Source organism: Cuculus canorus, chromosome 4, assembly GCF_017976375.1.
Source record: "Cuculus canorus isolate bCucCan1 chromosome 4, bCucCan1.pri, whole genome shotgun sequence".
NCBI classification, from domain to species: domain Eukaryota; kingdom Metazoa; phylum Chordata; class Aves; order Cuculiformes; family Cuculidae; genus Cuculus; species Cuculus canorus.
Window position 1 is genome coordinate 14,127,003 of NC_071404.1, and position 16,701 is coordinate 14,143,703.

Consider the following 16,701-nt stretch of genomic DNA (forward strand, 5'->3'; position numbering starts at 1 on the left):
TCTTTGGCTAGGAGGGAGCTGGGCTCAGGAACTGGATTCAGGAATGCACAGATCTGGGATCAGGAACAAACAGACAGACGAGGTCTTCACTGGACATCAACCATCACAGAAGAGCGTGAGACCCTTGTGATCTCTCAATTTTATATGGAGTATGACACATATGGGATGGGATGGGATAGGATGGGATGGGATACTCTGTTGGTCAGTTTGGGAGTCACCTGTCCTGTCTGCCCCTCCCTGCAGGTGTGACCTTTGGTTGTGAGCTCGAGAATGGCCTTCCTTACTATAAGAATAAGTATAAACATTGGCCTTTCTGCATACCAGTGCCCAGTGTTATCACTCCTAGAGAGAACACTTTCTGAAAAGCATGCAGTTAACTTTCAAAAAGTGAAGTTACTTAGATGAGACTTGGCTAGAGTCAGAAAACTGACTCTAATTTAGCTCGAGTCACATCATACAGTTAGTTTGGAAAAGATGTGATGCTTTTTATGGATGGTTGTTTTGGGGGTTGGTTTATTTTTGGAGTGTGTAACGTCCTTTCAGGGGGAGATTTTAGTGGAATCAGTAAATTTAAAATACTGTCTGAATGAAATTTTTAAATTATTATTTCAAGGGCTTATTCTAAATTAAGCAATTAAGTGGTTCAGAAAGGGACCTTGAAGATGTCTTTGGTAGTTTGAGTGGGATTACCTGTACTGTGAAACAATAATGGAGTTGTTTAGCTTATGATTTAGGTTATGACTATGACCTGGTTGACCACGGTAACAGTGCTGCAGACTATAAAAGGAGTGCACGGTGTCGTGTGTGCAGGCACCAAGTCACACCTATGACCTTTATTTTATGGTACCACTTAAATCAAAATAGAGTATTTTGACTGTTAATGAGAGCCACGCGGACTCAAAGGGATATGCTAATCATTGTGGGGCTTTGTGAGAAGATGAAGACAGTACTTTGTGGACAAACTGGAAGAATGTATAAAGTTAGATAAGTCTAGAGTACTGCAGGAAAAAGTAAACATTTGTAATTCATAGGGTCTTATAGATAAAATAACACCTTTCAGTATCTTGAAGAAAATCAGTATCTTACAATTCTCTCCTTTAGCCAGTTTGGCTTTACTGAGATATGAGATGTTGTGAATGAATAACAACTGATTCATCCTTCAGAACTTTTAATGAACAGGGATATTATCTTCTCACATACAACCTGTGGTTTATATATATAAAAAACCCCAACAAACACGTTGAACAGAAGGATCTGTAATTCAGCATCAAACAGTGGCAAAAAAAATATAGATAGAACATAAAGAAAAATCTGTCTTTAAGCTACCTATCTCCACTAGCCTCACTGTCTAGGATGCTTCATAATCTGACTCCATTTGTCCAGTGATGCTCTTTTTTTTTTCTTTCACTTTACTGTTTCTTGCATGGTGTAAAAATTTAGGCTTTCTATTCATTAATAACAGTTAGCTATTGTTATTGTGGAAGCAAAAGTACTTGAAAAACTGGTTTTCTAGTTAATGGTTTAAGCTTTTTTTTTTTTTTGAATTTGCTGCTTTCTGAATATATATTAGTAAAATGATGGAAAGTGGGCTCTTAAATGGTGAATTATTGCACAATTATTGCACATTTTTCATAATAGCTTTCATACTATTAGCTTCCATAGGCTGCTGATTTTCTTTAGTTTTCTGTAAGCATGTGTTTAATTGATTATATTGTGTGAAATTTCTAAAATCTGTATTGAAATACTGCCTTTCCGTAAGCATATTTGTTTTGTTAGTTATAATACTGGGAAAAACTTTTGAAAAAATTGAGAATGATAGTATTGAAAAACTAAAAGGAAAGCAAAAACTTATACTTCTAAATAGGTTTTTGCAAAATAGATATTATACTTTTTTTTAAATTAGTATGAATGGTGAAATGTGTTCCACATTGTTCTTCAGAACGTTTTTTCCCTTTTGGTTTCACATCTTATATGTCAGTCATACTGAGTCACTTTCTTCTGAATGGATATAGCATTCCACTACTGTGAATAGTGTAAGATCTGTGTGATTTGGGTAAATAGCTTTTATACTTTTCCTAAAGAATGATTCTCTTGGCAATAGTGCAGTGCTGTGTGCAGTTCAGTTCTTGGAGGTGCTTATACAAATAATTTTGAAAAGGTAGCTTATTTAATCAGAGAACAAGGATTTACAATTAAACCTTCTTTCTTCCTAAATACTAAAATAATGGTCAGAGAAGACCTTGGCCACTGCTTAGTATGTCGTTGGGGTTTTCCAACTGTTTTGCTAATAACTAAGGAAAACTAATTTTTCAGAGGCATGTTGTGGAGACGTTTTTTGGATTTGATGAAGAATCTGTTGATTCAGAAACATCATCTGTTACTTCATATAACACAGATAGAACAGACAGGACACCAGCAACACCAGAAGAAGATTTGGAAGATGTAAGTAGTAGCTGATTTGTTTTTAAGTTCTATAAAAATTGACATGGAATATAAATGCAAACATTTTTTTTTCAACTATTCTGCTACAGGAACTATGAAAGATTTGTCAGAGATTTGCTTTGTTTTGTTACAAGTCCGGTAACACATACACAGCCATTGCAATAGGATTAATAAGATAATATTCTGCCTGACAGGTTTGTGGATATTGGGCTGAGAAATAAAATTACTTTTCTTGAATCCTTTCTTATTAGTCAAAAGAAAATGAATAGGCATGTTGCTTTGCCAAAAGTCCATAGTTAGTAGAGAATAGTTTGCCTTTCAACCTTATAAATTTTTTTGACTGTTTTGATACAACCGGGATTTTCTTCCTGTACTTACAATACTCAGAGAGGCTTTTGCAGTTCATTAAGGCTTAAATGATCATATCCACTGACATGTTTTGTCTCAGCTCTGTGGTATACAGTGCAGCTGGCCTGCTTTTAAAGATTGCAGGGCTAAGGACAAGGCATGAATTATGTAATTTTTTCATCTTTCCTGTTCGCTAACTTGCACCTAATACTCCTCAGTCACAAGAAGCTTCCTATTTTTCTAGGTTTAATATCTCATAAGATTATAATCTCTTTCCTTTAGAGCTCCAGTTCCTGGAGGAAAGATTAGTTAGAGGGAAGGACATTTCTTGCCCTCAGCACTGTAGAAAAGACTTTGAAAGTGTTGATGGCAATTACTCGAAATTCAAAGAAAATTAAGATATTAAAAATACTTCATTTTAAAAAATAAATGAAAGAAGAATTTTAAAAAGCATCTTATGACTTTTAAAATATAACTTCTGTGTTAATGTGCTTGTGCTGGTAAAATGCTTTACCCCATCATTGTAGAGAAAAAGTGTGATCAGAGAATGGTGGACTGTATGACAAATAGAATTAATCCCTTCAGAAGCCCCCTTCAGCTCTGGAGTTGCTGAAGACAGTGGTGCATAGAACTATTCCCTTATCTCTCCCCATTCAGTTTCTTCCCATTTCTATATATTACGGCCTTATGCAGTAACTTACACTGTCCTGAAATGGTAAGGTAGGCAGTTACTGATCTCTACATTTCGGCATCATCCTCAAATCATCCTTCCTACCATTTCCACTTACTTTAGTTTTATAAAGCTTTATTAAATTTTGAGACTCGGCATGGGTTGTGTTACTTGTATTTTCTTGTCTATCAGTCTATATAAGCAAATGTATTATCATATATATTTATATAAAACCACCTTTTTTTCTCCTCTTCATTAAGAGCACGCCTAAAGAAGAAGCTGAACTAAGGTTCTGCCAGCTAACAAGAGAGTATCAAGCTTTGCAAAGAGCATATGCATTACTTCAAGAACAAGTTGGTGGAACCCTGGATGCAGAAAGAGAAGCAAGGGTAATTTTTTAACTGAAATTTCTTTTAACTCTGAAATAATTGGAAAAAAAAAAAAAAAAAAAAAAAAAGGAAAAGCTTGGAATAACAAGAGATATCTCTGCAGGTCAGTGAAATGCCAAGCGTGACTTTTTTGAGGATTAGAGGGTATTATCAGTAGGGTGACAATTTAGATTCATCTGGTGTAATCAGAACAACGATATCTTTGTACTTATGCTAGCATGCATAATATATTAAAGATTTCAGTAGTAAGACAGTGTTATTGAGAATGATATCCCAACTGAACCTGCAGTTTGGATAGCAACATAATGGATTTCAAATGAATTGGAAATTTTTTTTTATATAAGTACTTAGGCACTTCCATCATTTAAGTATGTTAAAAATCTGCCCAACTCTGATAAAGGAAATGTTTCTTCAAGTGTTTTTTCAAATCTATGAAATCGTAATTTGTTTTTAAAATTCTCAGTTTGAAAGTATTGTTCCACTAATAAGTACATAGGTAACTGTTGCTCCTATTAGGTCAGCATGTGTGATTTTTTTTACTGTCTCTGAAATAGTTGTTTTTTATCCTCACAGCGATCTGTCTCCTGTGGATATTTGAGGTGTGATAGAGAATGTATTCTGTTTTTATTTACCCTTCTGCCACCACTGTGTTTAACCATTGAGTGCAGAGGTGAGGTCAGCAGAAGTTGTGCTAAGTCTTCCATTCTGTTTTTTCTGCAAGCCAGGAATGAGAGAAATCAGTGCATAATGAATTGATGAGCTCTGACTCTGTCCCCAGAGCTATTCACTGAACAGCAATGGCATGAGAAAAGAGCAAAGTTAACTAGAGGCGTTATTTCTTCTACTTTATCCCAACCCCTTGCAGACAGGGGCGTGTCTAGAAATGTAGGATATTTTAAGTCACCCTCTATTTTAATTACTTTTGTGATTGATGACCAAAGAACACGTAACATACAAATGGGCATGCAATAGCTAAAGGACCGGAAACTTCGTCGTCTTCACCTCATTACTGATTACTGAGAGAGCTGACTGATCATTGCGAGGCCACTCTCAATTACCTTTGATGGGTCATAGCAATTGTGGAAGGTTCTTGTGAGAAAAGCAAATGTCACTCTTGTCTTCAAGAAAGGCAAGAAGGAGGATCTGGGGAACTGAAGGCTTTTTGTTCTCACCTTGGTCCACAGGAAAGAGATGGAGCCTGTAATCATGGATACCCTTTCAAAATGTCTGAAAGACAGGAATATGTCTAGGACTGATCAGCGTGAATTTATGAAAGGGAAATCACACTTAACAGTCCTCTATGATCAGATGACTAGCTTGGCAGATGAGTTTAGAACAGTGGGTGTTGTTTATTTTGGCTTTAGTATGTCTATTGAAGCTCTCCCCCATAAGATGCCCATGGACAAACTGATGAAGTACAGACTAGACAAGCGGACTGAAAATTGGCTGAAATAGCTTGAAGGGTTGTGATCAGTGGCAGAAAGCTTAGCTGGAGGTGTGTCCCCAGTGATGTACTGCGGGGGTTGATACTGGGTCCGGCATTATTTAACCTCTTACTTAATGAACTGGATGAGTCAGCAGAGTGCACCTGCAGCAAATTTGCATATGACAGAAAATTGAGAGAAGTCGTTGATATATGAGATGGTTGTTTTGCCATTCAGAGGGACCATTTACTGCCTCAAGAAATATGTAAAGAGCAGTTTCATTAAATTCAACAAGGGGAAGAAGCCTTGCATGTGGGGAAGAATAACTCTATGCATCAGTACAGACTTGGAGCTGGTTTGCTGGCAAGGATGTGCCAAGGATGTGCTGGTTTGCACAAAAGGATGTGAGAGGTCCTGGTGGACAGCAAGTTGAACATAAGCTGGCAATGTACTTGCAGCAGAGGCCAACAGCCTCCTGGGCTCTATCAGGAAGAGTCTCCAGCAGACCAATGGAGATGATCCTTCCTCTCTGTTCAGCATTGATGAGGCCACATCTGGTGTGCTGGGTCCATCTCTGAGCTCCTTAGTACAAGAAAAATATGGACATATGGACAGAGTCCTGTGAAGGGCCACAAAAATGATTAAGGGCTTGGAGAACATGATACACAAGATGAGGCAACTGGAACTAACTCTTCAGCCTGGGTGAGAGAAGGCTCAGGGGTATCTAATCAGTTTATTTGAAAACCTGATGAAGGAAGTAAAGAAGATGGAGACAGATTCTTCTGAATGGGATCCAGTGAAAGGACAAGATGTGACAGGCACAAATTCAAATGCAAGAAATACCATTTAAACGTAAGAAAAACCTTTCTTCCTCTGAGGGAAGTCAAACATGGGAACAGGTATCCCAAAGCGGTTGTGGAGCATCCATCCCTGAAGACAGGCAGAACCCAACTGGACAAGATCTTGAATACCCTGCTCTAGGTGCCACACTGCTTTCTGAGCACTGGAGTTGGGCAGTTGTTCCCATCTAACTTCAGTGAGATTGTGATTCTGAGAAGTGTTTAAGCATTAAAAACCCCTCTAATCTAATTTCATCCCCTGTTGAACACTCACACTCCCCCCCAATAGATAAACATGTTAAATATTCTGAATTATTACATTTTACTGGCTTGCTATGTGTGCCCTTCATTGTATTGTGCCACTGCAACATGTTGCTAACAATGCAGTGACAAAGATTTTAATGTGGTTGTAAAATTATTAGTGGGGATGGAGTCAATTTATCCCAAACGTAGTAGCTTCCATTAGCTTAATGGTTCCACTGCTTAGAATAATTAATAAAATCTACACAAAATTCTGTATTGCTAGATTGCTGATGGTTACTAGGTATACATGTGCACTACTCATCTATGTCATTTTCTCTGGCAAGCATTTTAAAATCCACTTATTAAATATTCTGCGGTATGGAAATAGTATGCTTATGGGAGCAGAATTTCTGTGTGTTAGTAAGCAAAGTTTTCCAGAGGTTACAGAAAAATGTAGACTGCTTGACACTATCTGTAGTTATTTACAGCTAAAAATGTTAGTATATTGTCTCTAGAGCCAGTATTTAGAAGATTCTGGGTTTACTTTAAAATGTATCGTATTCTGTTATGGGATTTTTTTTTTTTCCAGGTTCTTTGAAATGGCTCTCGGCCAGCCTCAGCTTTTTTTCCTTCTTGTGAACTATAGTTCTTATTATAAAAGGACTATTACTTTATGGATTCATTTGTTAGAGTTCTCAGCATCTTACAAAGGCCTAATCACATTTGACACTCTTTTTTTAAGCAGGACACTTAGCCAAGGAAAGCAGTAAGGCCTTTGGAGATAACATCTCAAACTAGAATTGGGGCAGTGGCATAACAACATCTATTGTTGATGTAAAATTTATGGGGCACTCATGTATTTGACAGTTAGGAGAGAACATTATGTATATTCTTTGCCTTCATATGAAGGGCCACCCTGGTGTCAATGCTTTTGTAATAGCTTTTTAAATTTTATTTTGCAGGCATTTTCAAACTGCCTTTTAGTACGCTTTGGAATTGTTGCTGTTTCTTTTTAATGGCATTTTGGTCTCTTGTCACATCCATGCAAGTCTACCTTTTGAGTCAGTCAAAAGGTAGCTTTCTGCATGGTTACTTTTGTAGGGTCCACTGTTCTGGTGGGATGAACATTTCTTATTATTTTCTGACAAGGCTTAAGGTAAACAACAAGGACCCAAAGATGCAGCATTAAATCTCTGCAGGAAGTTTTTAACTGGTTGGGTGAAAGAGTACCTGCAGTAGCTCAGGAAGCATCAGTGACTGAAAGTCTCCAGAGATATCCTTCGGTTTATGTCTTTTTTTGTTTAGCACCTTGTATGATCCAGTCACCTTTAGGGCATCACCGGACTCAGAGATTAACAGCTAATGTAGTGTAGTAGTGTCATAATCATGTAGAATGGGAAAAACTGAATGGCTTATGCTGTTTATGGGATATATAAATTATTTTGGGTCAATGTTTTATTTACCTATAGGCCTTTTTTTAGTATTTATTGCAATTATCTTTCTTGACTCCTTTTTCCCAATTGCTATGAATTACTAAAGTTATGAATAGCGTCTTAGAGCTCTTTCATTTCTGAATTTTCCTTCCCCTCTTCCCTGAGACCTTTGTCCCTGAATACGTACGTGTTGGTAACATCTTTTTAGGCTACCAAGGAAACATGCTGTTGAACTGATGGCTTTGAATATTTTGTAACATAAACACAAAAGCAATTATTTAAAGGAAAAGCATTAAAAGCTGACTGGACAGCCCATAAATGGGTAGAAAATAGCTTTAATTTGATTCTGTGTGTAATTAAATCTAGCTGTCTGCCTGGATGTGCGTGCATATACACACACTTCTGATACTTCTTTTCCTCAGACTCGAGAACAACTGCAAGCTGATCTTCTCAGGTGCCAGGCAAAAATTGAGGACCTGGAGAAAGCTCTAATCGAGAAAGGACAGGTAAAAGGCTCTCTTAATGTCCTCTACCACATCATTTTCTCCCTTGCATGCAGTGGTGCCCTTGTAATCTTCATAGCTTGCTGGTGTGTTACTGTGACCGATGCAGCTTGATTGGTATTCCTGCAATAGATTACTTAAAGGGAAGTATTCTATAGGCTAAGAAAATGCCATTAAAGATTCATTGTCTGACACATATTACATTAAAGCGTAATATTGAAATAATCATCTGAACTTGCATTGTAAATTATGTTCCTGTCATTATTTGGTGAAGGCATTTCTCCTGGGTTCCATTTTGTTTGTTTGCTAAAAATTCCAATAAAATGAATGTTCTATATTTGTACTGGAGAACATTTGGGATATGTAGCATAGAAAAATTAAAAACCAAAATCGCTTCTATACGTGCTTCAGCTAGAGAAATGAACCAGCGAGTGTGGGTTTTTTTACTGGAAGCCACTTGTGGTGCTACTGTCCTGGGCTTACATTCTCAGAGGACCCAACTGCTTTCGAATTTCCATACCATCACAGAGTTAAATTAGGCCCTATGCTTCGGTATACCTCGTAAATACTTGAGGAAGATGTTGCTACTGGTGCGTATTTAATAATGTCTAGCATCTTCAGGAAGGCTGATTAAGAGTTATGAGAATGCATTTAAAAGACTTTCAGTTGCATAACTGCTAGAATTCACTGAGAAAACTGGGGAGATGTTATTTTATGCTTTATTGTTTGAAATAACAATTTTAACATTGCAGGTAGAGTATGATAAAAGAAAATATAGCTGTCTATAGATATAAATGTCAAAGATTAATGATCACTCAGTGTTGAATAAAAACAACCTGTGAATAATGCCAGGTTAATGATAATACTATTTTTATGATTTATTCTTTGTAAGAAAAAAGTTCCATGAAATTCTGTATGAATATAAAGGTTTGGGGACCATATTCAAATTAAGTATAAAACTTGGTTATGCTAGCTTCCACAAAAAATGCAAGTTGCTTAGTAAATTCAGTGTAAATAAAATATTGCTAGAAATAGAAAATATGTTATTAATCTAAAAACGATGGCTCACTGAGCTTTTGGAAGAATATATGAAACTGAAGACTTCTTGAGGATCTACTGCTGACACTTTAGTGGGTTGATTATAAAGGTGTTGTGGGCAAATTGCTGTATAATTTAAACCATTAACAAAATAATTGACTATTACAGTGTAAAATGTAAGTACTGTGTATGTAAATAAGATAAGTGAACACAAATACCCATATGAGAGATTACTTCTGTGATTTTGCTTTCAGAATGGTATGTCCAAAAGGTATGTCTGGAAATCAGAATTTAATTAGTTATTACTTTGAGATTCATAACCGTATTTTCAACCTTGTATCTCTTAGTAAACCTTAGAAGGTCAACAGGGACATGACAAGGAGCAATATGATATTGTCTCTAGTGGGATAGTTTGTATGCTGAGCATTAGCTTTCCACAGAAGCGGTGACGGTGTCTTCCTGGAAGCTCTAGCACCTGCTCAGTTCTCCTGACCTGTTAGTATTTACATTCAACAAAATAAACAGTTCTAATGATAAACTGACTTCTTTGTGCACTATGTGATTTTTTTTTTAATTATTACTTTGTCATTTAGGTGTTTGTGGTTGTGATGATTTAATAATACTTGTGAAACGTTCATTTGGGGAACCAGTCCTTAAAGCGCTTTTGAGAAGGAAATAATAAATCAAAAGATCCTAGTGTATTATCCCAGATGTATCCCTAGTGCATTACTTTGCAGCTTTAGTAAACGAAAACAATGAAAAACTCCACAATTTTCCTGAAGTAAAATTCAGAACAGGAGATTAGAATCTTATCTTAAAAATTATTTGAAGCTTGGTTTATAACAATTTGTCTAATTTGAAAGGAAGCGTTAATGGCTCTTGTTAATCTCTCATGAGATCAATCTAACTCTGTGAGGGCAACCCTTTATTCATTCCTTGTTTTTAGTAAAATGCTAGTTCAATGTTAAACTAGATATTGGGTTTTGTTTTCAACATTTATTTAATTTGTTTAAAAAAATCTTGACAGATATCATGCCTTTTCAGTACTTATTTTAGCATGTTATTCTTAGTATGACATTTCCAACATCATAACGTTGAACTTTTTTACTGTATAAAAGTAAAAATGCACATGAGCATTCTGGTATATGAGTAGGAAAGGGAGAAAGAACAGCAGAATTTGTAAATGTGGTGGTGGGCAGTAGGTAGAAAAACCAACCTTTTAAAGAGCTAACTAACTAACTTTTTAAAGAATGAATGCATTGAATCATAATGTTTTAGATATTTTTGGTTGACATTTCAAGGCTAGTTATTGGGCTGGGAGATCCAGATTTCAGCATCAATGTGCAAATACCTTGCTGACAAAGAAAAGCCTTAATACTTTAGTAAAGGCATTTAGATTTCAAAATCTGTTGTCCTTATTAGCTAGAAAATATTTTGATCTAGAATTAGTATGTCATATTGAAATCTGAATATTGTGTTTTATTAAACTTATTAGAGCAGTATGAGCTAGGTTATAATGTATTTTTCTTTACAAGGAGGACAGAGTGAATTTTGCTGTTGTAATCCATTAAATCTGAATGTCCAGCTATGGCTGGTAGTGTGTGTTTGTTCCTTGGGTCTTTAAAGGGGTATTTGATGAGGCATTGGGAAGCCATGGAAACACCTAAAAGCAAAGATCAGCTTTGAAAAAAATGGTCAAATGGAAATATAGTTTTCAAATGGAGTACAGAATATCTTCTATAACTTCTCTTCCTACATAGCCTTGAATTCCTTGTCAGAAATATTGCATTAGCCTGATTCTCACACTTTTAACATATGCAATTAACTGCATACCACTGAAGCATATTTTCAGTTTGGGGATAATTAAATATTTTTCTTTCCTTTCTCCATTGGGATTTTCATTATCCCACTCAAACTGAGATGATTTTGCAAGAAAGTTCCCAACTATTTGCAATGGAAATTGTTTTGAGTTAAGCTAAGTAAATAAAGGTTTTTAAAATGACATAAAATATCATTTAAATGTGTTCACCCACAATTACTATATGTAAAGTATGTGCTTAGCTGGAACAGATTAGGAAACAAGAGGCTCAGCGTTAGGAAAAGAAAGGAGCTTTTATTTTCTCTATGGCTTAAAATGCTATTTATCCTTGATATACTTACAAAAACTTTATTTTTTGATATGTGACCATTTTTATACTTGAGTGTACAATAATGTCTGAAATCTTCTAATTATTGTGGTTATTCACTTGTCTTGTTCAGCAAAATATATATAATTTTAATCCTCTTCTTCCTCACAGGATTCAAAATGGGTAGAAGAAAAGCAGTTGTTAATCAGAACAAATCAGGAGTTGCGAGAGAAGGTACGTGTTAAGAATCTGGGAATATTTTCACTATTGCTGCTATTCAGCATAAAAGGAATGGTAAAAGGAAGTGACTGCACTAACTGCTGGAACATCAACATGAAATTGCTTACTATATTTCTCTCCAGGAACAGAAATTTGGATAAAAGTCTCTGATTAAAGTACCAATACGCTTTTGTACTCTCGGAGAATGGAGGCTGTTCTTTATTATGGAATAATATGTTGTAGAACCCAAGCTGGGTGATGTTTCTCTTCTAATCCAAAATATTAAGTGTAATGTGGAAGCTTGTATATTGGCAAATAATTACGCTTACATGATTATTCTCCTGGTCTGTAATAAAATTGCCTGCTCCCTTCAGTCTTCCAATTTTTACAGTTTTTCGACATGTTAAGTAATACTGATCGATTTAAGGCTATGTATCACTTACTGTCTGAGATACTCAGAGCTGAGCACCATCGTTGTTCTTCACTGATATTGGTGGGAAAGTTAGCTAGTACTCAGGAAGTAAAAAAATTAGCTCAATATTTATATAATAGGGATAAGATAATGAAAGAAAAATTCATGACTAAAAGTAGCTACAGCTGGACTTAATTTATTCAGACACTTACATGGGTATTCTAAGCATTATATTACATCGTGCCAGAGGTTACACTTCTATTTAGTTTCATACAAATAAAAAGATCGCGCACTTAAGCTAGACAGTAGATCAAAATTATTAGTTGGCATTACGAATAGTCAATTTTGGATTTCTGTGTTGTCATTGTTAGCACCCCAAAGCACAAATCTGGATAATTAAAAAGTAGGCATTAAAACCTTTCCATTATTGTCTTTCATATACTGTAAAAAATAGATGTCTAATTATGCAAAAACAATGAGAGTATTTTACCCAAATGTTAATGTAATCCAATTTAATTCACTCGATTTAAAAGGAAAGCTTGTATAGCTTAAACTATTGAGATATATTACTCATATCACTTTTCATACTACTTCCAGATTACTCTTCTAAGAGATCATTGACCATTTTTTGCTGGCAGTTCTCACAGATACTTTCTCATCTGATCTGATGTTCCTTCTCGAAGTTATGGCCCAACATCTAATGAGAAACTGAAATAATTAACAGTGTTGTCTAAACCTCTGGCCTGTAATTCTGTACAGTATCTTTTCCATTGTTTGCAGGGTGTTATGGTGTTGTGTTTGTCTCATAGATTTACAGAATGGAACAAGAAGAGAATCAACTGAAGAACGAGATGCAAGATGCAAAAGACCAGAATGAGCTGTTAGAATTCAGAGTGCTAGAGCTTGAAGTAAGAGATTCTCTCTGTTGCAAACTCTCAAATGGAGCAGAAATTATGTTTGAACCCAAGCTGAAATTCCTGTAAAGATTAGTGATGTCTGATGCATGTTTAAGGGAAATCACTTAGGTATCTATTTTTTAAATGTTGTATCTTGGGATAATGAAATTCATGCCACTGCCTTAATATGTTTTGGAGAGAGTGCTCACTAATGTTTATAAAGATGTAATATAGCTAATATATATTGCATATAGTTTGTTTTTCATCTAATAAAATATTTTGTTTTGCAATCTTTTGCCTTTTTTATTTGTTTCATTTCCATAACTGCTCCTTTCTTGCATGTAAAATCACTTGGTATGTACCCTACAGCCTTGGTTGGCATTTTTTGAATTAACACACTTTCTCACATCTTGCATGCAGTGATCTGACTAAAGATCTGACACATCCATCACATCAATGTATAATTGCTTTTAATTACATTGAATTAAGATTGACAGCATTCGTACAAAGTAAAATGATCTTAAAAGAATACATTTTGATAGCAGCTTTGAAAGAATCTCTCTTACCTGTAATCCATTTTCTGTTGGTATAAAATGGTCATGGACTTGAAAGAATTGGCATCAGTCAATGGAAAAAGAAAAAAAACCTCTGAGAATGTTGAGGTTAAACTGATGAAGCACAAGTACAACTTCTGTACGTGAAAGTAGTATGTTGTTGATAGCAAACAAATTCCATACTTTGCCAAAATGAAATAATAGTGTAGCTGTTTGTGAATAACAATTTGAATGTGTAGCCTGCGATTACAGTAGAAAGCAATGCTTCTCATCACCTCATAAACGAGAATCAGGTCAAATTTCAACACTAAACTACTCATTCGTGATGCACATTTGTCACAGTTGTGTTGCCTGATAACACACTTTGGTTTCAAAGATCATCACCATACTTAACACCATTTAGAATAAACTCTCCAAGAAGCCTGTCATTGTCACTCCTCTGTAATTTTCATCACCCAGCACGTCTCACCAAAAATCTTGGCATGCGTAACTTCTCTAATAATAATGAAAATGTCATGTCGTCCTGTTAAGTGGACATTCTGCTTTTTGTCTTTGACGTTTCTTAATATTTTTTTAGTTCTGTATCAATCATGTATTTTTTGTGTCATAGCTTACTATATTCAAAATTATGAATTTAGGTTATTAGGATTTCAGTAGATGTGCAGGAAAATAAGCATGTTTTTAATATATATCTTTATATTTTATTATGCAACTGTAAAGTAAAATATTGAACAATTTAGCATTTGACTTTGCAGTTACACTAGAAACTGCTTCCTAAAGCGTAAGCGTTCTTAGAATTAAAATACTCAAAAACTTTCTCTTAGAGAAAGAAAGGAAGTGCTTCAGTACATGCTTAAGGAATGTCTTTTTTGACGTGGAAGAATCACATGAAAAATAGCTCAGTGTGATATGCTGAGTTTTGTCATGTGCCAAATCTTTTAAGAACTTCTTTCACAGAATAGCAATGAAGTATTTTTGTGTGATTGCAAGATTTTTTTTTTTCCATAGTAGACAAGCACATAGACACAAAGTTGACTGACAACATGAATGCTTTAGTAAAATCATGAATGCTTCTGGTAAATACGATGGAGTTTTTTTGAGAACAATTAATTTATTTAAAATTAGACTAGAGTCTAAACACAACAATGTTACTTAATATAATCAGGTGAATTTAGAGCAATAAAATAATTTTTTTAAAAAAATCTAAAATGGGAACTGAATTTGGACAAGAATTAAGCTTCTGGTTTTGGGTTATAACAGCTAGGCCATTTAAGCCCATTTCAAAATTAGACTGTTAATGCAAAAATTATTTTAAAAGGAGCCTGTGAGGGGGGAAATATATAGGATACAGTGATTTTTCTCTCTACATTGTGGTTTCAAGTTAGGTTTAAGCTAGTTAATGAACAAGAGTGATTTGTAATGTGCGTAAGTGAATGGATGCAACCTGCTTGCCTTATCAATCAAAGCACTACGTTTTGTGATCTAGCAAATTGGGCAAGGCATTGCTGGTCATAGGCACTAAAATATCTGCACAAGCTCTTTTTCATTATGCAGTCAGAAACTGTATCTCTTGTTGCCAGCTTCTCCTCTTGTAACATGGAGAGGAAACGTGATTTTTCTCACTCGTGTGCCCATGGCCATAGAGAATTCAGAATAAGACACAGTGTCTTTATTGCCCAGATCCTTTAATCCAGTCATTTTCACAGGCTGTTAAAATTTAATTTAAGTAAAATTGCTTATTTATTGTTTTATTATATTTCTGCCTTCTGAATAGATAATAGGTTAGTGTTTTGAAGAAATGCATGACAGTCAAGTAGATAGGCTGGATAAAGTTTTGTATTACTATAGTTGTAAATAAATGAGAATGTATAATTTCCAGGTTTGGCATTAAGAACATCGTAAGTGTAGATTAGTGTTACCTTTCAATATATTCCAACATCCTGGATTGTTCAGGGAACAGGACTGGAGATTTTACATGCTCTAGTAGAAAGGTTCACTATAGAATAAACAGGGAGCAGATACACAGCTTAAAGAGAAAATTTTCAGTCATAATACTATTTCACAGTGGAGTTTAGATTTTCCCCTGCATTTTCTTCTTGCTGAGTTGCTATTTGTTTTATGAAAGAAAGCAATAGTTAAATAAGGTTATAACCAACATAAAAAACTGCAGAGTTTTTTAGAGCTACATTCAGTTATTTGGCCAGCATGCGAATGTTCTTGCATCTGAGGAATGTTGGTTACTTTTGCAGAAACTGTGTGTGCATGGAATCAGTTGGATGCTAACACTGTTTTTGTGCTTAGCGAAGGCCAAAAGCCTTCAAATATGGTGAAAAGTATGTGTAAGTACCGTATAGTTGGAATGTGAATAGGAATCTGCCTTTTTAATGTACAACTATGTTTTTCTAAGGGTGAGAAATAATGTTTACATATGATCACACATGTTGTTTTTAAACTAAATCTTTCCTCAGGAGAGAGAACGAAGGTCGCCAGCATTTAATCTTCATATAACCACCTTCCCTGAAAACAATGGAAGTGCACTTCAACTGTTCTGTCAACAGGAAGGAATAAAGGTATATCTAGGGCATCAGTAAGAGCTGGATGCCCAGGAACTTTTTTGGAATGACCAACCCAATATCCAAACAACTGGCTTGCCATCTTGCTGTAGGGAAGAAAGTCTGAAAAAATAAATATAGTGAGAAAACATACTTTTAACCGGGGAAAGGGTATCATAAGGATTTGATCTAGTAGTCTATCAGGAGTTCATCAGTGAAATTGAAGGCTGGTTAATAAAAATAAATTACATTTTGTTTAGGTATCGTTGTGAAAACAGCGGAGAATTTTGTGGATGTTAATGCAATTCATTGTCAGACTTGCTACAGTATTTTGTTCTTGGTATTAAATGTTTTCATCTAAGACCAGAAATATAACATTCACCTATTATTTTACACTCAATTTAGTGAAGCACCTATGCATTTTGTTTTTTGAATTAATATGCTTAAGGTATTTGCACAGGCCAGGGTCTTGAAGCATGAGGTGCCTGGTCCAAAACTCATTAAAACAGATGAGACTGTTATCTATCCTTTTAGATCAAGCACAAGAAAAACATTGGGATCTCACTTGCTTAACTTCTGCTGTGGGGAAGCAAGAATTGCTCTTTTCACTTTT

The 16,701-nt window shown here is 35.3% G+C and overlaps 1 protein-coding gene across 2 annotated transcripts in view; it reads left to right on the plus strand.

The window, feature by feature from the left end:
* The window catches only part of JAKMIP1 (janus kinase and microtubule interacting protein 1), a 148,891-nt gene that overhangs the window by 101,033 nt on the left and 31,157 nt on the right, over window positions 1–16,701 (plus strand). For both annotated transcript variants that reach the window (XM_054066456.1, XM_054066457.1), the window contains exons 11-16: window positions 2,314–2,442; window positions 3,721–3,849; window positions 8,211–8,294; window positions 11,627–11,689; window positions 12,896–12,994; window positions 16,005–16,106. In XM_054066456.1, the coding sequence (XP_053922431.1) occupies window positions 2,314–2,442; window positions 3,721–3,849; window positions 8,211–8,294; window positions 11,627–11,689; window positions 12,896–12,994; window positions 16,005–16,106 (606 nt within the window). The remainder of the gene's footprint in view (window positions 1–2,313; window positions 2,443–3,720; window positions 3,850–8,210; window positions 8,295–11,626; window positions 11,690–12,895; window positions 12,995–16,004; window positions 16,107–16,701) is intronic.